Genomic DNA, 22,846 nt, shown 5'->3' on the forward strand with positions numbered 1-22,846 from the left:
CAAGAGGAACAAATTTTCTCCTTCCTCCTTGTGACACCCTTTTAGATATTTGAAAGCCGCTATCATGTCCCCCCTTAATCTTCTTTTTTCCAAACTAAACAAGCCCAGTTCATGAAGCCTGGCTTCATAGGTCATGTTCTCTAAACCTTTAATCATTCTTGTCGCTCTTCTCTGTACCCTTTCCAATTTCTCCACATCTTTCTTGAAATGTGGCGCCCAGAACTGGACACAGTACTCCAGCTGAGGCCTAACTAGTGCAGAGTAGAGCGGCAGAATGACTTCACGAGTTTTGCTTACAACACACCTGTTAATACAACCTAGAATCATATTTGCTTTTTTTGCAACAGCATCACACTGTTGACTCATATTCAACTTGTGGTCCACTATGACCCCTAGATCCCTTTCTGCCATGCTCCTTCCTAGACAGTCGCTTCCCATCTTGTATGTATGGAACTGATTGTTCCTTCCTAAGTGGAGCACTTTGCATTTCTCTCTATTAAACCTCATCCTGTTTACCTCCGACCATTTCTCTAACTTGCTAAGGTCATTCTGAATTATGTCCCTATCCTCCAAAGAAGTCGCAACCCCACCCAGTTTGGTATCATCTGCAAACTTAATAAGCGTACTCTCTATCCCAATATCTACATCATTGATGAAGATATTGAACAGTATGGGTCCCAAAACAGACCCTTGAGGAACTCCACTTGTTATCCCTTTCCAGCAGGATTTAGAACCGTTAACAACCACTCTCTGACTACGGTTATCCAGCCAATTATGCACCCACCTTATCGTGGCCCTATCTAAGTTATATTTGCCTAGTTTATCAATAAGAATATCATGCGAGACCGTATCAAATGCCTTACTAAAGTCTAGGTATATGACATCCACCGCTTCTCCCTTATCCACAAGGCTCGTTATCTTATCAAAGAAAGCTATCAGATTAGTTGGCATGACTTGTTCTTCACAAACCCATGCTGGCTATTCCCTATCACTTTATTACCTTCCAAGTGTTTGCATATGATTTCCTTAATTACCTGCTCCATTATCTTCCCTGGGACAGACGTTAAACTGACCGGTCTATAGTTTCCTGGGTTGTTCTTATTGATCATGATACATGATCCATACCCAGCCCTTCTCATATTTTGGAAGGGACTTCAGATTTTTAAGCCTTGGGTCAAGTGTTCCTTGGGTCAAAGCTATATTTGTAAATTGCACTTTCATGAGCAAGATGTTGCACTGCAGCATTTTTATTAAGTGAATTTAAAAACACTATTTTTATCATTTTTACAGTGCAAATATTTGTAATAAAAATATTAAGTGAGCAGCACACACTGTATTGGGATTCTACTGTTTAAGAGTGTGATTAATTCGAGTTAATCATGAGAGTTAACTGCAATTAACTGTCAATCCTAGTATATTTTTATACTTACACACACACACACACACACTTTATAGCACAATATTTATTATTACTGTTACCCCTCTTGCTCCAAGTGTTTAACCAAAAACTTCAGATCTTGTGGTTTGTCAACTCATCATCCTAACTGGAACAATGAAGTCAAATACTTTCGATTCACCCTTGTTTACTTGCAAGGAATGTACAAAGAAATCCTCCACAACCCTTTTGCCCACGTCTCATTTTAACCATGTGAGTAATTCCATGAATTTCAATGTAGCCACTCACACTTTTGGAGTTAAGCACATGAGCATCTACAAGATCAGGGTCTTAAATTAGGAAGATATCTATTCAAATTTATTACTCTACATGAATACACTTTACATGACGCAAGTTGTGTCTGCTCATATTCCCTATAATATGTGAGGGGAGGGGGACCCACACAACAGAGCACCCTTGGCTCTTTGTCTTTAAAGCTATAGACCTGTTCGGATCTCAGACCTGGTGTACACCTGAAAACTTTGGTAGACTCAGCTACATCACTCAGAGCTTTGAAAAGTTTTGCACTCATGGGAGAGATAGTTAAGATGGCCTATGCCCTTTTGTAGACACTGCTAAGATGACAGAGGACCAAGCAACTGCCTTGAGGGGGTAAAATTTACTACAGTGATACAAATCCCCTTTCTGTGGCTACAGCAAGAATCTACACTACGCTAAGGAGAACACCTCCACTGCGAACATTCCTCCAGTTACACTATTATAAATTCAGAGTATCTCAACTGAAGGCAAGAGTTAGTCCTAATTCTTAATGATGAAACTGATGGCAGAGTTAGACCATAGAATGCTAGCATAAAAGATCATTTTACACAGGAGCATCCTATTAATCCTCACTCAGCCCCATTTTAGTCACCACTAAATAGTTGCACCAGTGGAAACATTTAATGCAAACAAGACCTAACCCAGGATTAGAGTTGGGTACTTTTTTTCTGGTTGAATGAATTTGGGAATTGAGGTTGAATTTGGTGAGAACAAAACTTAGAAAAAGTCAAAAAGGTTTGTCTTGACATTTTCTAAATAAAAATGTTTCAACTTTTCATTTTGAAATAGTGTTTAGACAAGTTTAGCTAGATTGGTTAAACCTGTTTTTGGTTTCTAGTTGAACAAAAATGTTTCATTTGACCAGAAATGATTTTTCTTTTTTTCTTCTTCATTTTGACAACAAAAACAAACATTTTCGGTTTTTGACCTGAAAGTATTTTTCTTCTCAGATTTTTCAGTATGGCCACCAAATTGGAAACCTCCCCACCCCCAAGAATTTCACATTCAGTGGAAATATGTACAGTTTAGGCACGAAAACAAAGAAATGCTCCCAGAAAGCTTAAAAACTCACTAAGGGCATGGCTCTCCAATCTTTACTTACTGGGACTACATGAGGGCTGCAGAACAGGACCTCACCAAAAACAAAAAATACACAAGCTCTTACTCAGTCAGACGTGTATTAAGCTCTCCACAATTACTGGTATCAAACCAGGCAAGTTCCTGTCCCAGAACTGCATGGAAGAAAGTTTTTCTTATTTTCTTTGTCTGCCTTGCTGCTGCCAAAACCCAAAATGAGATCTGCAGGTAGCCAAACACTAAAGCAGTCGCTCCAATACCTATATAATATAGAGCAAACCTTAAAAAAAAAAAGTGTTTTAAAAGTTATTGAAGCTTGAAGAAAGGGAGCTTGGTTATTATAAATAAAAAGAAACCCTTCAAAACAAAGTTAGATTGTGTCTATTCTACTACCTATGTTAACAAAACTTGTGTCATCATTCCAGGGTGTGAATATTCCACTCCCAAGTGACATAGTTACGTGGATCTAAGCACTAGTGTATACATCACTATGTCAGTGGGAGAGCTTCTCCAATCAATATACCTTATGCCACTCGCAGTGGTGTTTTTTTTAAGCCAATGGGAGGGAGCTCTCCAGCTAGTATACAGAATCTTCACCACATACACTTCAGGGACACAAGTGTATTGGTACAGCTACACTGCTACAGTGCTGTACAACTGATTCAGCACAATACACGTTATGAATCTAAGAGCCTATTTCTGTTCAGAGTTCCTGTCCTTATCTGCACTCAAAAGTAAAACCTTTTTGTCATCATTATTGAGAAGGCCAATAAAAATGCTACATCTTTGGAGGCTAATGAGTTTAAATGGCAATTCATTACTGCACAATTATACATTAAGCTCCTGGAATCCCATAATTTGCTCTCCATGACACTCAGCCATTTCTTTCCATTCTGTCACTTCCCAGAGTCACTCCAATCAATGCAGCCGGAGTTACCTCTGATTTACCGCAATGTGTGTGAGTGGAGAACGACATTCATTCTTTTATTTTATTCATGAGGTAAAATGGTTGGGACAGAAGGGATAGTAGTCACAGGGACATAATTCAATACAGCAGATAAGTCTTGTTCTCCCAAATGGAGGAAGGTGAAGAATAATCTCTGCCTAATGCTATTAACTCTCTCCACTGACAGTTTGCTTAGTCTGTATCAGTTGTATACTTAACAGCTGCTAGTCAACCCATAGTTAATAATTACTTTGAACTTACTCTGTCATTTGCTCTTCAAAGGGCACTTGTGACTGATTGCAGCTCAGTGAACTAGCTGAAACAAAATAAAACGGTTTAAAAGCTATGTAATTTGTTAGAGAGACAAGGTGGGTGAGGTAATATTTTTATTGGACCAGCCTCTATTGGTGAGAGACAAGCTTCCACAGAACAGGCCTGAAGAAGAGTTCTTGAATGCTTGTCCAATACAAGATATTATATCATTCACCTCATCTGTCTATTGACTTGATACCAACCTGAAGTCTTTCATTTGTAATGAAGGAGGTGCTGAAGCTCAAGCAGTAGAGATGCCAACCCCTGGCACAAATTAAACACTGCTAACACGGCTACAACATTACTGTATCCAACAATGTAAACTATTAATTACTTGCACCATCTTCCCTGAAACTCTTCATTGCTAGTTCTCCATGCTCGTATGTGTTGTGACAACATGCAGTATCATTCTATTTATTACAATATTTCACTGAAACAAAGTTGTGACGTACCTGCTGTGTCAATTTAATTTGTGCCTGACATACAGTCCCTGGGTATTATTCAGCAGCAAAGTGGTTAAACTCAGTAATTGCCACATTATCGTATCACCATTAGAATTATATGCCCGTGTTTCCCTTGCATGTGGAACTTCTCTTCCCCCCATGTTCACAAACAACATGGAACAGTTGAAAATAAATCACAAACATATTCATTAAAAACACTTATGCAATATAAGGCAATACATTTTAGCCCACATTTACCCCAGTTTACATAAACAAAAATGGTGGTTGTTTATAAGGTAAAACAAAACTTGACATTTCTTATGTTTTCTCTGTCCTACTGCAGAAAACATTACATAGACAGAAGGCTGAAGCTGGTGATTTTTCAGTGCTCTGTAGAAGAGACATCTTTGTTGTATTTCCTACTGAGAGAGATTTTCTCCCAACTGTTTCTCAGACCTTTGAGTTACAAATCCTCCCTCATCCCGATTAGTTCCTCAGGTTTTCCCAGTTTAATAATCCTACTAATCCTCTATGCATCTTGGAGTCTTCCTAGACTATAGGGGTAACCACCACCTGAATTCCTAATCTAACAGAGAGAAAAAATTAAAGCAAAAGAGAGCTCAAGAATGGGGAAAACCCCTTGCATGGAGGTGTATGTTGTTGCTGATCTTGTGGTTTTGAGTATCGTAAAAATAAGAGGCGAAGGGTAATTATTATTACAGTTGAATGTGTTTAGAAAGCACAAACCAACAGATCAACATGTCCCTGCTGGCTGGGAGAGACTCACCGCTCTGACCTCAGCAGGGAGCTGCTGCTATTGCTGAGGGAGAAGTGCCCCTCCCCCAGCCAGGCAACTCCATGCGTGAGGCCTGGCTGGACAGTTAAACAGCTGTGGGGCTGTGCTGCTGCCCAGCGTAGAAGGAACACTGAAGGGCGGAGGAATATATGAATAAAGGCAAAATAAATAAAGTGTATGAACGATTTCCTTACGTAAACTCTCCTGGGATATACAGCCACTCACAAAACCATCGCTCATTTCACCAAAAACTAGTGACATCAGAGGAAGGCAAACTCCATTCGCTATTGCTGCTATTGTTCCAAATAGCATGAGAATGATATCCAGCCCATCTGCATATCGAAACTGTTGGGAATTAATACAAGAAAGTGAAGTTCAGATTATTTTAGTCAGTGGAAACCAGTCTGATTTCTTGGTTATTTGAATGTGAATAAAATAAAAGAATTTAAGGCTCTGATTCATTTAACATTAGAACAATATTTTGAATTATGTCACATCATCATCAATTGAAATATAAGACAGGTATAGGAAAGTTCAATTAGCTTTTCTATTTCTGATTGGTGACATGCCTACAGATGGCATTGGGAGTGTTTCGCAAGGGCAGCATTTGTAATTATTTGATACATATTTAGCTATGATTCTAAAAAAGTGTGTGTGGGGGGGAGGAAGGGGGAGACAAAATGAATGCCACAAACTAGGGATGTCAATTGTGACAACTGCTGGATTAACCGATAAGCCTAGGTTTATTGGATAATCCTGTTGACTACATGCATTCCCCCTACCCTTGCTGCCTCTGAATCAGAGGCAGCAAGGGCGGGGGAGGCAGGAACTGGTGCCCCCTCCACCCCAAGCTGCTGCCTCTGATAGAGAGGCAGCAGCATGGAGGTGAGGGGAGCAGATGGGAGCTGATATGCATGGAGAGCCATCTTTTAAGCCAGCTCTCCACACATGCTGGCTCCATGGATCTGCCCACTCCCCCTTGCTGCCTCCTACAGAGGCAGCAGTGCAGGGAGGAGGGCAGGGGACAGGGAAGGTTACCACAAACAGGGGGACCCTGTGTATAGGGGCTGCTCCATGCTGGAACAGCCTCTATCTGTGGGAAGCTCAGACCCTCCACAGACAGGGGCTGCTGCCACCCTATGCTGCTACATCTGTATCCGAGGCAGCAGTGTGGGGAGGCAGGCAGGAGCTAGTCTATGCGGGGACCGGCTCCCCTTGCAGACTGTCTCCTGCCTGCCACCCTGTGCTGCTGCATCTGATACAGCAGGTAGGGGGCTTTCTGGTAGTGGGGCTGGGAGCACACTCATTCCCAGCCCCCCTCTGGGGACTATCGAATAGTCTTGTAACTGCTAAAATTTCACTGCATATGTCCTAGGCCAACATATAGTTACTATCATTACAAGAATATTCTTGCTTACAATTGTGACTGGACCAACGATTTCAGATGGTTTGCCTTTTCCCTCTTTTTCTTTGTGTCTCCTGAAAGATATAAATTAAATATGGGGCAGTTCCACTTTATAAGGTTGGCACAAATATGTCCACCATTTTACTTCCAGCTATCTTGTGTAATTTGATAGCCCCCTTGCCATAGGATCTGAGAGCATCACCATATTTTAAAAGCACTTCCACACAACACCTCTGTGTAGTAGGGAAGTACTATAATCCTCATTTTGTAGAGAGGGATGAAAAACAGAAAGATTAATGACAAGACTCTCTTGATTCCACCACTGATTTCAGCAGGTTCAGGAGGCACATTACATGATGTGTCTAAGGTCATATAGGAAGCCTAGAGCTGTGGTGTCCAACCACTTCTGAACTAGCCACACTCCACTGGCCAAATAGCCACGTGGTTAGCATGTTGGACACCCTGGGCCTAGAGCAATGCAGGAAACAATCCAGGTCTCCCAGGACAAAAGTAGTGTTGTAGCCACTAGATTCCTTGGCTTGGCTCAAATACCATTTGCTCTTGATCTGTTCTAGCAGACATGGTAATTCTATTAACCACTGAACTTTTGTATTTTACTTTTCTATTTCACATTAAACACAAATTGCAAAACAAAAAAAAAGTACAGAGTAAGGTGGCACAAATTAAAGTAATGATCCTGCAAGTGCTCCCTATGGATGGATCCCTTAGCCATGTGGTGGCAGTGGCAATTTCAAACAATAGGGCCTGATGAGCCTAAAAGCTCTTATCCACATCAGTAGTGTTTATCTGAGTGATGTTTGCAGTGTTGGTGTAGCCGTGTTGTTCCCAGGATAGAAGAGAGATATCATAGATAATGCCCTATCTTTTAGTGAGCCAACTTCTGTTTGTTGATTGGATAGGACAACATTGAATTATTCACCAATAGAAGTTGGTCCACTGAAAAGAGGTTACTTCACCCATCTTGTGTCTTTAGTCATACGAGTAATTCTATTGATTTCAGTGGGAATGTGTGTGAGACTAGAGGGGGCAAAAAAACCCAAAACCCTAACCCATCTGTAGATCTCACTTAAATTAATTCCAATCCCCAGCAATTATCTATGACTTTCAGGGGAGACACTGTTTTATTGAGGAAGAAGGGAGGCTAATCTGTATGAAGAAGGAAATTACACAACTGGGAGAGTAAAAACATTGTTTGTTTATTTTGCATGGGTAACATAAAATGCTCATTTCTTTGCCAAAGCTGGGTTAGTAACATGAAATAAAAAGTCCAAACTTTAGTAGTTGTTTCTTTAAAAGCAACACAGTCCTCCCAGTCTCACTGGCTGAGGTAAGGAGAGGGGGCAAAGATCCCAGCCAGCCTTGCTTACACAGGGAAGGCTCTTGGAGATGGAAAAGAAACAGCAATTGAAGCTGTCAGTGATCAGCATGAGCTGGAACAGGGATAGCAGCACTTCCTGGGACGCTGGCCTCTGGAACCATCTCCTCACTTCCCAGAACCCTGTGTCTTCACTCTGCTTCCTCCTCCAACTTCTGGGCCCACTCCGAAAGGAGAGATGAGGACAGTTACACATGTGCTGCATAGCAGTGCAAAGTGGTATGATAGGGGGCATATACACATATGGCTCTCAGAACACAACACGTGTAAAGCTGAACTCAGATGATGAGGAAATTGAGAATGCAGCATAGGCACAGGGCTGTGCAGCTCTTGCTGAGCTAGTCCCATAGATCAATCTGGAACAAACATGGCATGTATAATCTTTATTTGTACATGCATTAGACTTTTAGCCCCATACACTTTTTTGTAGTGAGCCTTGCCACTTGACTCCTCCTTAGGAAGAGGCTGGATGGGGCCCTTGGATGCAAGAAGGGGTGAGACTACAGTATACAGTGCTCTAGGCCATAAGGCAGCCTGGGGGATGCTTTTGTAATTTAAACAGGCCCTCAGCTACTCCTTCTGGGCCTCTCTACCTCACTTCACTAAGCAGCCCAGAATTGAAAGGGTACAAAAAGGTGACTGACTTCTGAACTGCTTCCCTTAGAGGCACAACACAGAATTTCATGCTGTTAAGATGATTATGGAGATATACCTATCTCATAGAATTGGAAGGGACCTTGGGAGGTCATGGAGTCCAACCCCCTGTCCTCATGGCAGGACCAAGTACCATCCCTGATAGATTTACACCAGATCCCTGAAGGGCCCCCTCAAGAATTGAGTTCACAACTCTGGGTTTATCAGGCCAATTCTCAAACCACTGAGTTCTCTCCCCCCAGTAATTAATTGGTGACCTTTTAATGTCCAAAGTTGTTTTTAATGTTATACATATATCAGGCCCTGCCAAATTCATGGCCATGAAAAATACAGCCTGGAAGGAGAAATCTGGTGCTCCCCGCCCATCAAATCTGGTCTCCTGTATGCTTTTACCCTATTGTATAGGGATTTTACAAGGGAGACCAGCATTTCTCAAAGTAGAGGCCTAGACCCAAAAGGGAGTTGCTGGGGATGATATGTAAGGTTATTTTAAGGTGTGTATGGTATTTCCACCTTTACTTCTATGCTGCCTTCAGAGCTGAGCAGCCAGAGAGCAGTGACCAGTTGGCCAGATGGCCACTTTGAAAGGAGTGCCCCACCAGCAGCAGCGCAGGTGTAAGGGCAGCAGTACTGCAGCACTCCCTCCCCCACAATAACCTTGCAACCCCCCCCCCCAAAAAAACTCCTTTCTGGGCGAGGACCCCTACAATTGCACCACAGTGAAATTTCCGATTTGAATAGCTGAAATCCTGAAATGTGTGGTTTTTAAAATCCCATGAAATTGACCAAAATGGACTGTAAATTTGGTAGGGCCCTACATATAGGAAAGATGTAAGATACAGTCAAACTGTGGTTTGTTTATATCCAGCTTCAGGACAGGAGCTGGCATTGACAGTGACTCTACCAATCACTGTCAGAAAGTGATGCAGTTTTTGGATGAATGCTACAACCCCAAGGAGACTATCGGGTTCCATCACAACCCACCAGTTGGTGATACTAACTGGGGGTTGGTGCATAGCCATGGGTTGTCCAGAGTGCAGTGCTTCAATGTCAACAGGGTTTTTATGCCATTTAAAGCTGACTACCCTCAAGAAACCCTACAGAAGCATAGATGGGGGCAATACCTTCCTTCAGAGAAAACATCTCATTTGGGACTAGGGTGCTACATAGGGACAGGGAGTTTTATTTACATCATTTTGAGCCATCCTGTGACACTAGCCATTTTCAGATGATGTGCCACACTACAGTGCATGCCAAAAGCAGAGCAGCATATTGGATTTCTTAATGTATACAAAGATATCAAGAGAAGCCTGCACAATTCCTCCGAGACAAGCGATTAGAGAAAATGGCTGTGTGGGTGGAACACTTGGAAAATCTTTGCAACAGCAGCAGTCCCAGGGAGCTCAAATTAGCACAAATTTACTTAAAATAGAAACAAACACTCATGAAGAAATTCAACCCATTGCTGGGCACATGACACAAAATGTTGAGAATTAAAGATAAATTCTACTCTGAAGCCTGTGGGCCTGAACCCAGTCTCCCGTACTCCTGGTTTACACCAGTTTAATTTCATTGAAGTCAGTGGAGTTACGCCAGCATAAAACCTTTGTGAGAAAACAATAAGGCTCATTAGCTGGTCTCTATATGTGCATTACCCCCTCTTGACCTGAAAGCTTAGCCAAGTTCAGATTCTTATCATTTTCCCACCTAACTGGAACAATTTATGGTAGAATCAGGTGTTTTCTTTGAAGCAAACTTATTTACAAGGAATATCCTGTTTTCTCTGAACACTGGAGGAATCAAACAATAGGAGTTAGTTCTTTGCTTACAGCTCTTTAGCCAGCTTCTCTAGACAAAGAAGGCCCTAATCTTGGCTTCTCCCTGGATCATATACTGGACACCCAGTGCTTGTCCAAGCTTTCTCAGTCTCCCTCTGTGTGTGTGTGTGTGTGTGCGTGCGTTTAGTCTACACTTAAAATGCTACAGCAATACAACTGTGCCACTGCAGCACTTGTGTGAATATTCACTATGGTGATGGGAGAGCTTCTGTCACTTTAGGGTAGTGTCATGTACAGCAATGGCTCTGTGGCGCCATGTGTTGCCCCTCATCTACAGGCACTGAGCCCACAGCCTCAGCTGGCCACAGTTCCCTGTTATAGATCAATGGGAGCTTCAGGAGTGGAATCTGCAGGCAAGGGCAGTGTGTGGAGATCCCCTACTCTGCCTCTCTCAGGGGCTGCAGGGACATGCCAGCCACTTCCAGGAGCAGCAATAACCATAGGGATAATTACTCCAGACACAACAGGTTAGGCATTTTAGAACTCATTAATCAAAGAATTAAATGTAAGTGTGAGAGAGAAATGAAAATTATGAAATGCACAGACCAGTCAAAACCCAAAAATAACCCACTTTGCAAGCAGTAACAGAAGTAACAATCCCCCTGCCACACACATATATATGTTGGGTTGGGAGGTGAGAGTGAAGGACAGTGTGTATTTGTGAGAATGAGAGAGACACACGCAATGTGTGAGAGTGACAGAGCTTTGCATTGCCAAGCTCCCTCCATCCCCTTCTCTCTGTGTGTAGATGAGGTACAGAAGTGGGGTGAGGAGGGACAGCCTAACATCAGTGCCCCCGCTTGTTTCTCCCTCCCACACTCTGCACAGCAGGCAGGAGGTTTCCAGGGGAGCAGCTCCAAGGCAGAGGGCAGGAGCAGTATGACAGTGGGTGGAAGGGCAACTGAAGTGCCAGCACTTGATAGCTTCCTGGCCAAATCAGTTAGGATCACCTGTCAGAGGCTCAAAGATCTACCAGTAGATCCCAATCTACTGGTTGGTGACCACGGCTCTAGGGCCTTGTGTACACTGGCAAGTTTTGTCACCAAAAACTGTCTTATGCTGACAAAACAGTGAGACAAAACACACTACAATGCTACTTTTGTTGGAAAAAATACTCAGTTTCGGTGACAAAAACTTCCACCCCATGAGAGACTTTTGTCTTTTCCTCTCCCTTTCTTGTCGACAAAGAGCCAATGTGGATTCTCTTTTGTCAAGAGAACTGGCTTCCACCAGTATCCCACAATGCCTATGCTCAATGTTTTGTGATCTCTGCTGCCCTGCAGACATGCACCCCTTCCCTTTCAAAGCTTAGGGAAGTATCTGACAGCTGAGTGAGCTGCTCCATTTGGGGAACAAGCAAAAAAAGAACAAATCATGGGAATTCTCCTGTTCTTCCTTGCTAGAAACACAGCACTAGGCAAACTGTTGCCGCAGGGGGAGGGCTGGAAAAACTGCTGTGCTGCTTTGATATTCCTCAGCACAGAGAGCTCGCAGAGCTACTCAGAAAGCTGTGGGAGAGCCCTGAGGGAATCCCAAGAAGTGCTGGGATCAGCTCTGCCTTCCCACAACACTGCGCTGTGGGTTTGCTTTGCTCTATCTGTCAACAGGATGCTAGCAATGAGGCCATGAAATGTTAACAATCGGAGGCAGAAAAAACAGTTTGACTGCTTTTCATTTTTGCCATCTTCTGCATGTCAACATCACTTTTGTCACCAAATCTTCCCAGTGTAGACATAGCTTAGTTAATCCACATTCTCCCTGAGAAGCAGTTGCTAGGCCAATGGAAGAATTCTTCTGTTGACCTAGCACTGGCGTTTAGATTGGTCTTTCAGGAGTGTGGGTTTTCACACACCTCTTCACTCCTCTCCCCCTGGGAGACATAGATATGTTGGTATAAATCTTCAGTGTAGATCAGCCCTCCACCTCCTGCTTCTTTTCATGCTCCCACATCCTTAGTCAAATGAGGCCCAGCCTAGCTTTCTGCCTATATAGCTCAAACTCCTGAGAGGCTTTGGATTGGCTCATCTTTTTAGACCACCAATGTTTCTTACCCTGAATGAAGGGTGACTGCTGTGTTCATCAGTTTAAAAGGCTTTAAAAACGAGCTAGGAGACCTGCTTCATTCTGAAAGCTATAGTAAGTTTAGAAACAGTTTGTCCCATTGAGCCAAAACTTAGACAAGAAGTGAGACCCAAACTCTTACCTGTCATCTATCTCCACATTAGTAGAATACTTTGGTGCCTGTCCAGCAATTTCTAGGTCAATGTCTTCCATAATTATGCGTATAGGTTATTTATTCTAAAATAAAATGCAGAGCTGTTAATATCATTATTCATCATAAAATCCAATACAGGACATACTTTAAGTGACAGTGAGAAATCTCCAACATAACGTTACATTAGACATATTATTAGCTTGGCCTTTGAAGTTTTTTTTAAAGTTTACTTATTAAAAACAGAATTAAGATGGCTTCCCCAGTATTACTACCTTTTTCTGGTTTCCCCCTGGAATGAGTTTCCTTGCTCCCTTCAGTTAAATAAGCAGCCGTGAGAGTTAAAGAAATTAGATTAGTTTTTCTGATAGTAAAACACAATATCTGATGCCTTTGAAGCTATTCCAGACACAACTACAGTGCGATAACACTTGCTTTATCTTTATGTTTTCCCCAAGTGCACACTGAGATGGATTAAAAATTGTGAAAAAAATTCTCTTTGTAGAGCGATTAGGATTTTTTCCCTTAAAAAGGACATAAAGAATGGAGGCCATGGTAAAAGTATGTAGAATAATGAATGTTACAGAGAAGATGGAAAAGGAGGAACATAGATTCTCAATCTCAAAATACAAAAACAAAGTCCCATCATTCTGACACCTATTTGGAGCATAAAAATTTATTTCAAAATTGATTTGGGGACCATGTCTGGTTCAATATAACTGCCAGTGTAGTGTCATTTGTGTCACTCTGGGATAGATTTATTTTTTATAAAATCCCACACAGAGGAAAATTAGAAGCATGGTGCCAGCTACCCTGTTTTAGAGGTGCCTCTTGTTTATTCAGCAAGTGAAATATATTTAAACAAGTTCCCCAATATCACATACATCTAAAAAAATTACAGCATGCTTTATAAACAGAAAATTATTTTGCAATGTAAGTTGCCCCTGTAGCCAATAGGAATTCAGTGCCATATATACAATATTAGCGTAACATGATGCATTCATTCCCCGCTAAACAATTGGGCTCCTTTCCTTGTTGGAGGGAGTTTTAAATGTAGAAAAAAAATCTCAAGAAAGACTAGAAATGGCTGGGTTTCAGAGACAAGTCATTAACCATAAATATATGTTTGATTAATAATTAACCATTTTGTTAGGTGTTTAATATTTTATTTTACTTTTTTTTTAAACAGAGTCCTGCTTTCATTGACCTGAGTAGCACAGCTCTCACGGATTTGAGGTTTCTAAAAAACATTAATAAGATTGTGCCCCTTCCAAAGTGGCCAGCAGAACTGTAGAATCATAGACATGCAAGACTGAAAAGGGGACCCTGGGAGATCATCTATTCCATTTCCCTTGCTGAGGCAAGGCCATGTATACTAGACCAGGACAGAGATTCTTCCTTGCTAGATTTAGGCACAATCTTGCTTGATGAGCAAATTATTCAATAAATATATCAGTGTCAATACATTGTTTACAATATTGTTGTAGTCATATTAGTCCCAGGATAGCAGAGACCCAGATATTGGTCCAATAAAAGATATTACTTCATTCAACTTGAACCAAGTTAATACTTTTTAAAATCTGATTTCATAAAGTGACAAAAAATGAAAACTACATAACATTTTAGGAGAAGGAATTGGTGAGGGATTTAGATAATAGCTAACACAAGCACTTTCCATCCTCTCAGACATGCACTCACTCACTCTTCAGGTCATTTTATGCTTATTTCACAGAATCAACAATACCGGAAAGGGTAACATTTATAATTAAGATCACACAGAGCATGATTTGACAGACAGTAATTGGTACTTAAAAACTCTTTTGTACATCATAAAGATCCAAGTTCTGCACCAGGAGGTAAAAAAAGAGAAGTTGTAAGTCCATAATGAACATTCTTCATGCCTAGTTCTTTCCTGCTGTAATTTCTGCTGTAGCCAATTACTTGTACCAGGGACAAATTTGGCTCAGAAATGCCACAGAACAAGCATACTGACCTGATGTAACAATAGCTAGCAGGGTTACATCCAGCAGCATAAGCCTCATCCTCAAACGCTTTAGAACTGTCACCAACTCTTAAGATCAACTAGTGTATTATAAATAGTGAGAATCTTACATAAGTCTAATGAGTCACATCATGTGATTGCCTACAGAGCAAACCTTGGGTTCAACAATCAACATTTCATAATACATTCTAGGGATACCAAATTGTAAAAAGCAGTGACAGAGATTCACTTTTATGAGGATTTTTCCCCCACATGATATATAGAGCAATTAAACTGCTTAACAAAGTTGTGTTCAAACTGTTTTTTTGGTGGCAACATAGTTTTGCCACAGAACCCTAATTTTGCTAAGAAATGTTAGGTTAATAGTGTAACTGTCCTGCCAGATAGAGCCAGCAACAGCCAGGACCAATATCTAGGGCAGGGCTACTCAACTTTAGAAGCCTCAGGGGCCACAATGTTACTCATAGCACATGCCGAGGGCCGCATCTTAAATGTGGTTGTATATATATGTAAATATATATGCAAATATCCTATTTCACACTGACAGGCATGAATACAAAGATTAAGGCAAGACTACACAACACCTAGTCCCCATTTGTCAGTTCTGCTGCTATGAATAAAATGCAATATTCACCCGCTTTCCACCCATATGACAGCACTTTTAATGAGCAATGACAGTCCAGGAATTTAACTACTAAAATGGTTGTCAACAGAAGACCATTATATTGACTACTTTTTTGTTTTGGCTCCCGTCTGTGGGCCATCTCTTGAGCCCCATGTTACCCAAACCACATCATGGGCTGCAAACAAACAGGCTGTGGGTTGCATGTGGCCCACGGGCCTCATGTTGAGTAGCCGTGATCTAGGGATTCCTCTCCATCCATCCAACAGAGAATTGGCTTAAGCCCTCACTCAGTAATCTGGGAAATTCACACACCACCCCTGGGTGCCTCTGAGAGGCAATGCCTCCCCCTTGCCAGCACAGAGTCTGAGTGGGTTGAGCAATATCCTTTTCTGCTCAAGTTTTTAAACCCAGCAACGTCCCCTTCACGTACCCAACCCTTCTCTACATCCCATTCCATCACTGCCCTTGGTCAGGCATACCCAGAGTTCAAAGATGCAGCTGCAGAGTTTATCTCCCATCCTGAGTGTGGGGAGATAGAGGCATCTTACTCACTTCACTGGCCACTCATCATCCTCCTACTTACTGCCACTGCCCTGCTGGCCATTTGTCTCACCTCTCAGCTGCTGCACTGTTGGATGCTCGTCGTGCTGCTGCCACTCTGCTGGCTGCTCGTCATGCTATCACATCTCTCTGCCACCGACCAGTTGGCTGTCAGTCGCCATCCGGTGCCATCCACTTCTTGGCTGTGACTTCTGCCCATGGGTGTCCGTTGTAATAGGCTGGGGATTGTATTACCTTCCCAAACCACCAGCCTGGCCCCGCCCACACTCCGCCTCCAGAATGCCTACTGTAGGTGTTCCATGGGCGGAGTGTTGCTGCCCCCCAGCGCCTGCCCTCCCTAAGCTCCAGGGCTGGTGTTGGGGGAGGGGGTGCCAGTTTTTTTTTTTAATTTTCTCCTTTTTGTTTTCCTTTTCAAGATATGGGTTACATAACCCTAATCTGCAGGTAACCAAGGGATCATAGTTACATGACCCTAATCTGCCCGGTAACCAGAGGGCTCATAAGGAGAGTTCACTTTCCCCTCAGTGCTCTGTGCGTATGTCATCGACACAACCCAGCACTAGGGTGACAGCTAGCACGCTCTTTGGCTTTGTAGGCTGTCTGGGGCAGAAGCCAGCCTGGTTGCCGGCAGCCCTTTGTGGTGCAGCAATCCAGTTTCACAGCTGTAATGACTGCTAGCTCAGGGTTTATTTGGTTTAGTTAGGAGGCTGCAGCAGAGCCAGTCATACACACACGCATGTAATCTCGTCCTCACACTGCACGGGTGGCATGTCAAGTATAGAAGAAAGGAAAAAAGACGACCAGAAGCAAGACCACTATCCACTTACCTGGGCCTCTGCAACTCCGCCCCGCCTCTGTTTGTTCCTTTCCCTCAGCCTGGGCACATTCACCTACCTCTTTTCTCCAGATGTAGAGACAGTGGTAGGACTGTTTAAATCATTCCTGCTTGGGGTTCTGGCCTAGGCCAGGCTTCATTGTGACCACCGGATTTTAAGTTTGCTTTTTAAGTTAGGTGTTCTGTTAAATAAACCAGTTGTTGTTTCAGCCATTTCTGTTTGACTTGATTATTGCATGGTGATATGGATATGGTGCAGTTGTAGAACCTGGGTCCCAATAAGCAGGATTCAGTTCTGGTCTAACGCTGGGGAGGCTGGGGCTGCATGTGCCCTTCTCCCTTCCTTTCCCCTCCCTATTTTGGTGGGGGAGCAGGGAGGCGGTTGGGTTCCTTTGGGGGGCAGAGTGGCAACAGAAGGGGCAGGGCTGGGGGCTTGCCCCCCACAGTGCTCTCTTCACTGGCCACCCATACTTCTGCCCATGTCTCAAATAATTTTAGCTCCCAGTGATTTCAATGCTTAGCAAGCAGGGTAGGAAAAACACACTCCAACACAATTAACATAAGAGAGGCACCTCATTATGCCTATTTAGCACAGTTCATTGAACAGTGTGGGGGAGGGGGAGAGAGGAGGGAAGAGCAGGTCAAACTAGTCCAAGCAGAGTAAGCCATATAGCTTCTAGACCACAATAACCTTCCCTCACCTTCATAGAGCTCTGAAGCATTCCTCCAGAGATGTGAAAAGTAGAGCCCCTGCATTTGAAAGATTCTTTATGCTAACTGAGCCCTTTTCATTTGGAACAACATGGCACAGTCCTAAATGTATGTATTCCCACAACATTACAAACATTGGTAGCCATATTTTAGCTATCCTTGCACTTAATACAAACATAGCTGTCTCAATTACAATGAGAAAAATACTATCTGCTGAATATCTAACACAATATATCTAATATTTAATATCTACACAAAGCAGGGAAAAGCTGTATTTACATAGACACACCCAGAGTTTCTCTCTCCAGCTAGCTGTAAGGGAAGCATTCCTTCAAATTCTGCTTAAACTAGTTTAATGGCTATTTCTTCCATTATTCTTCATAGGGCTCCTCAGTTAAGATGGTCACTCTCATTGCTCCCAAAAGGAGTAGAGATAGCAGCTCTGCTGGAATACAGTGGTCCATTTGCTTTCAGGATTCAGAGAGAAGAAATGTGAGAAGCGCATGAAAGGAGGCATTGGCTACCTTTAATAAAGGAAGGCAGTCATCTCAGTCCCATTGAAAACAATAGCAGCTGGTTGCTATTTTGCAAATGTGCAGGTTTTAGCAAGTTTCTCTAATGGAGAACAATATTCTTGATCCTCCACTGAAGGAGAAGCTTCAGTTATGAAGAGTACTGAGAAAAACTGATCATTAATCACAAAGAAGTCTTTAAATTCACCCCTGATAATTTTTTATGTAGCTATATAATGCCTAGCCAAGATTGTTTGGAACAGAACAACAGGTCTGATTCTAAAAGCTAAGTGTCTTAAAGAACCTGTTTAATATTTAATTTAATATCAAATAATGGATTTACTTGTAAGTGCTCATAAAATAAATGTTGAAGTTTCGGGGAAAATGTTTTCTTCATATGTAGAGTAAATATATTCAATTTGTTTCAGTATAAAACTTGGCTCAACCCTAACTCTGGAGCAGTAAGCAGTGCCTCCATGTTATGTTCACATAGACAGACAGACACACAGACTAAGGTATCAAAAAGATTTTTTTTGCCTTTTTCCCTTTTTCCCTAGGGAAACAATTTTGCCTTTTCAAAAAGCTCCCACGCCACACACAGGATCAGTACACTTGAATTCAACAGTTTTACAAGACACTGAGGTCTCTCTCATCAACATGCATAATGGATTTATCTGCCAGCAGTAGTTTTCTGAAATACTTGGCCCCCACAGTGATTAACTGACAATCTGGTAGGATACCAAGATTGGCAAACGTGACTCTGGGTTTGTATGAAAGCTTTTTCTGTACTACTTGCTCTGTGAGGGTATGTCTACACTATGCAAAAGACAGTTGCTCCAGATGTCAATCTTCGGGCATTCGATTTAGTGGATCAAGTATGGACCTATACATCAAATGCTTAGGGCAGCTCCAGCTGACATCCAGTACACCTCCTTTTGCAAGAAGTAAGGGAAGCTGATGGGAGCATTTGTTCCCATTGGCCTCTCGCTGTGTGGATGGTGTGGAAATGCAATTTAAGTTACACTACTCCAGCCATGTTAATAACATAGATGGAGTCGATGTATCTTATTTCGACTTTCCACTGTAGTGTAGAGACCAGGCATGAGCATGACTAATCCCTACAATGGTGAATTTACTATATTCTTTGATGGGAATGCATATTTCACTGATGCTGAAGAAACTAATCTAGAGCCTGAGGTGTGCATCATCTGGATCAAGGTTGCCATTTAAGAGTTACTCAAAGAGGATGGCTGCAATGTGTCTAAGTACTGAATCTGGAAAAAGCTCTGTGAAAACTGAGTTGGAAGAAGATGTTTGTGTGAAAACATGCATATTCCTCTCCCACAAGTGAAGATCCTAAAAATGTTGCCATCCCCTGGTAATGAAGAACAACTTTTAAATAAACAGCAAATAGTCCAATGGCATTTTAGAGGCTAACAATATGGCTATGTCTAGACTGGCCAGTTTTTCCGGAAAATCAGCCAATTTTCCGGAAAAACTTGCCAGCTGTCTACACTGGCCGCTTGAATTTCCGCAAAAACACTGACGATCTCATGTAAGATTGTCAGTGTTCTTGCGGAAATACTATGCTGCTCTTGTTCGGGCAAAAGTCCTTTTACACAAAACTTTTGCGCAAAAGGGCCAGTGTAGACAGCCCAGATTTGTTTTCCGCAAAAAAGCCCCGAACGTGAAAATGGTGATCGAGTTTTTTTTGCGGAAAAGTGTCCGTTCCAATCTAGACGCTCTGTTCCCAAAATTCTTTTAACAGAAAACTTTTCCATTAAAAGCATTTCCAGAAAATCATACCAGTCTAGATGTAGCCTATATGTATTATACCAGGAGTGTTCATGGGCAAAACCCACTTCTTCAGATGGGATGATATTCAGATAATGGAATGGTCTTTTTATGAAGTGTACTTCAAGAAAAAAAGTTATTGTGGCAGTTTGCTAAGCAAGAGTTTGACACAAGACCCCTTTTATCTAAGCACACACTCTGAGAGGAATGTTTTGAGAAAGAGGAGCCTCATAGCCATCCCCCTTGTGATCATTTCTTACATTAGCATTTGCTCACAAACACTAAGGCTGAATTCATTTGACGAAGTGGGACTTTGCCCACCAAAGCTTATGCCCAAATAAATAGGTTAATCTGTAATGTGCCACAGGATTCCTCATTATTAAGACTGAATTGATTCCCTCCCAGTCCCACAATAGGTTCCCTATATCAGGTGAAGCTGTACTCTAAGGATATAGTGTGATTTTCCCTTCACCTCCATGTCTGGCCTCCAAAATTTCTTGTTCGCCTCTGCTGGTGCTTCAACCCCAACCCCTACATCTACCAGTCATCCCGTGGCCTTAGCCTATTATCCCCTACTGACTGGTGTACAGCTAGATAGCATGCCATAGGATGCTCCAACTTCACCAGGAGGAGAAATACAGATATGACATGTTTTTGAAAGCGTTACTCTTCACTGTGCTGTAAGAGTAGCCATAGAAATTTAGGCCCACATTCTCAAAAATATTTAGGCTCCTAATAGCCATGGAAGTCATTAGAAGCTGAGGGTTTAAATACCTTTGAGGATCTGGGCTTTATGCAGTTGGCAGCTTTCCTTGGCTTCATCTCTCCCCTACTGTGAGGATACATGTACTGTTTCTTTGAAACTGTAGCAGGAAGCAAGGCAGGAAAGGGCTGGGCAAGGTTCTAAGCACAGTGCGAGACAGAATAACTTCAAAGACAGTGTTGTTTTTATTTCCCATGTAGTTCCTCACTCATTGTTAGAAGAAAGTGACTTTTCCTGCAATTCTTTATCACATTCACACGTTGCCTGCCCGCACCTATTTGTAACCCAATCAGAAAGAGGGTAGAGGAGCAGGTCTTGGAGTTATATTTTTGACTCCACTTCCCCTCAGCAACTGGAGCAGATCCCATGGAGTTGAAGGCCCTGGATTTCTGCCTTTGTGATATTCCATCAGGGATGATTGCAGTCTTGGCAATCTCTGGTCAGATCTCAGGGCTTCTCTGAGAAAGACCAGATTGCAATAAACCTTGGATTGTCCCAGAAGACATGGTATGAAGACAGCAGACAGCCCTGTGACACTATCCCACCCACAGATCCCAATAGGTATAGGGGGGAAAGAGGCTGAAGTTATTTTCTATTAATCCCTTGGGAAGTCAGCTTCGGATTTGCTGCTACCCATAAATCCCTCAGGCTCTTGGCATTTCAATGAGAACATCCTGCTTGGACTTTGGCAATCTGCTGCTTTATCATGGTGTCAGCTCAATGCAGACAGTGAAGTTCCAGACTAATAGGGCTGGTAAAAGGGAAGAGAGGGACAATTGTATTGGTGAATATTTTTTTAAAAGAGTAAACACAAAAAAGAGATTAGGATGCGATGATGGTTACAACCCAAAACCTCCATCTCCCACTCCCCCAGAATTTCAAGCCATTAGCCAGGCAATATTATTTTCTTCTTAATGCTTGAGGCAGAAAAGTTATGATTCACTGACACATCTGACACAGTGGCTGTCTGGGAATCAGCTGCCATTTGGAGTACATTGCTATTAGGAGCCCACGGCACGTCATGCAAGCTTGAAGGTCAATCACTGAGCTTAGCCACTGGGATTTACTGAGGCTCACAGTTCTCATAGGAATTGACTCATACATTGGCACATCCCTCAGACCAGCGCTGGGCAGACTGGAGTATTAATTGACAATTTTAGCCCCTTTTGGTGTTAATGACTTCTCTGCAGACAGACATGGAATTTTTTTAAAGAAATCATTCTGTCTTCATAATTGTTTGACTAATCCTTTATGTTAATATATAGGTTGTTCAAAACTGATCCACTGTGGCTGTCTTAGTCTCTCCACTAGTCATGATTTGACACATGCAATTGGCCACCTAAGCCACACAGTATCATATCTGGTCTCTGGCTGGATGACAACATTTACAGCCATGCACTATTCTAGTTTGAATAGTGAAGACCCTTGTTTGTGTGAGGACAAAAACAGTCACCATTGCTAGAGTGGACCAACTCCTCCTGCAAACAAATAGTGGGGAAAAAAAAATACAGAAATGAAACTCTGAAAACATCTTTCACTGAGCTCCACACTTGCACTGAGGAAGTACCGAACAGCCAATTTCCACCAGCATCCATGAAGAAGTGAGCAAAAAGGGACATGATCATGGTTAATACCCAAAGCCATTAAGATTCCTTCCCTCCTCTACTGCCATTTGCCAAACACATCTGACACTGGTTCATTAGCAAATCTAAGCTGCACTTTAATCTGCTGCAGACTTCCCCTCTATGTGAGAAAGCAACAGAATGTGAATAATTTACCTTCTTTGGTCATGATGAACAAGCACTATCTTCTCTCCCTCATTCAGACAAGAGCTGATGACTCAGCAGGATTTTCTTTAGTCCTGTAGAGAAAGATCAATCTCCTCTTCTAGAATATCACATCAAGATGGGGCTCTGCTTTCTTAGCCACTGCTGACAAGTGCTTTTAGACTCTCCTCCTCCCTAGGCAGCAGCTAGTAGAAGAAGGGATGTGGTCACATCTAAGGTCCAGTCCCAAAGGCAATCACTCTCTTATGCTTCTGATCTACACCTCCCCCTCGCCACAGTGGGAAATCGCCTTGCACAGTCATTTCCCAGTCGTCTCTATTTACAGGTTTTCAAAATATTTCTGGTGTGTGATTTCATTCTTTAATTTAAGTGCTTTTCTGTAGCCTGGTTTAAAGAGACACTATCATGCTGAAATTATATGTTGATACAGGTATTAGGAAATCTGATGTTTTAATAGAGCCAA

The 22,846-nt window shown here is 42.3% G+C and overlaps 1 protein-coding gene across 3 annotated transcripts in view; it reads right to left on the reverse strand.

The window, feature by feature from the left end:
* Nucleotides 1–22,620, reverse strand: part of LOC102448702 (ATP-binding cassette sub-family B member 5) — a 76,607-nt gene extending 53,987 nt beyond the window's left edge. Inside the window, exons 1-6 of one of the 3 annotated variants that reach the window (XR_012902008.2) lie at nt 22,375–22,620; nt 12,785–12,879; nt 6,707–6,767; nt 5,483–5,633; nt 3,999–4,053; nt 2,880–3,071 (exon numbers count right to left, since the gene is read on the reverse strand). Coding sequence is in view for 2 of the 3 variants with exons in the window: in XM_006138343.5 (XP_006138405.3) it covers nt 2,880–3,071; nt 3,999–4,053; nt 5,483–5,633; nt 6,707–6,767; nt 12,785–12,855 (530 nt within the window). In the remaining variant the exon portion in view is untranslated. The remainder of the gene's footprint in view (nt 1–2,879; nt 3,072–3,998; nt 4,054–5,482; nt 5,634–6,706; nt 6,768–12,784; nt 12,880–22,374) is intronic. The other 2 variants (XM_006138343.5, XM_075922238.2) reach the window with 2 other exon arrangements.
* Nucleotides 22,621–22,846: the final 226 nt, after the last annotated feature.

Source organism: Pelodiscus sinensis, chromosome 2 (assembly GCF_052426305.1).
Source record: "Pelodiscus sinensis isolate ZL-2025 chromosome 2, ASM5242630v1, whole genome shotgun sequence".
In the NCBI taxonomy this organism is placed as follows: domain Eukaryota; kingdom Metazoa; phylum Chordata; order Testudines; family Trionychidae; genus Pelodiscus; species Pelodiscus sinensis.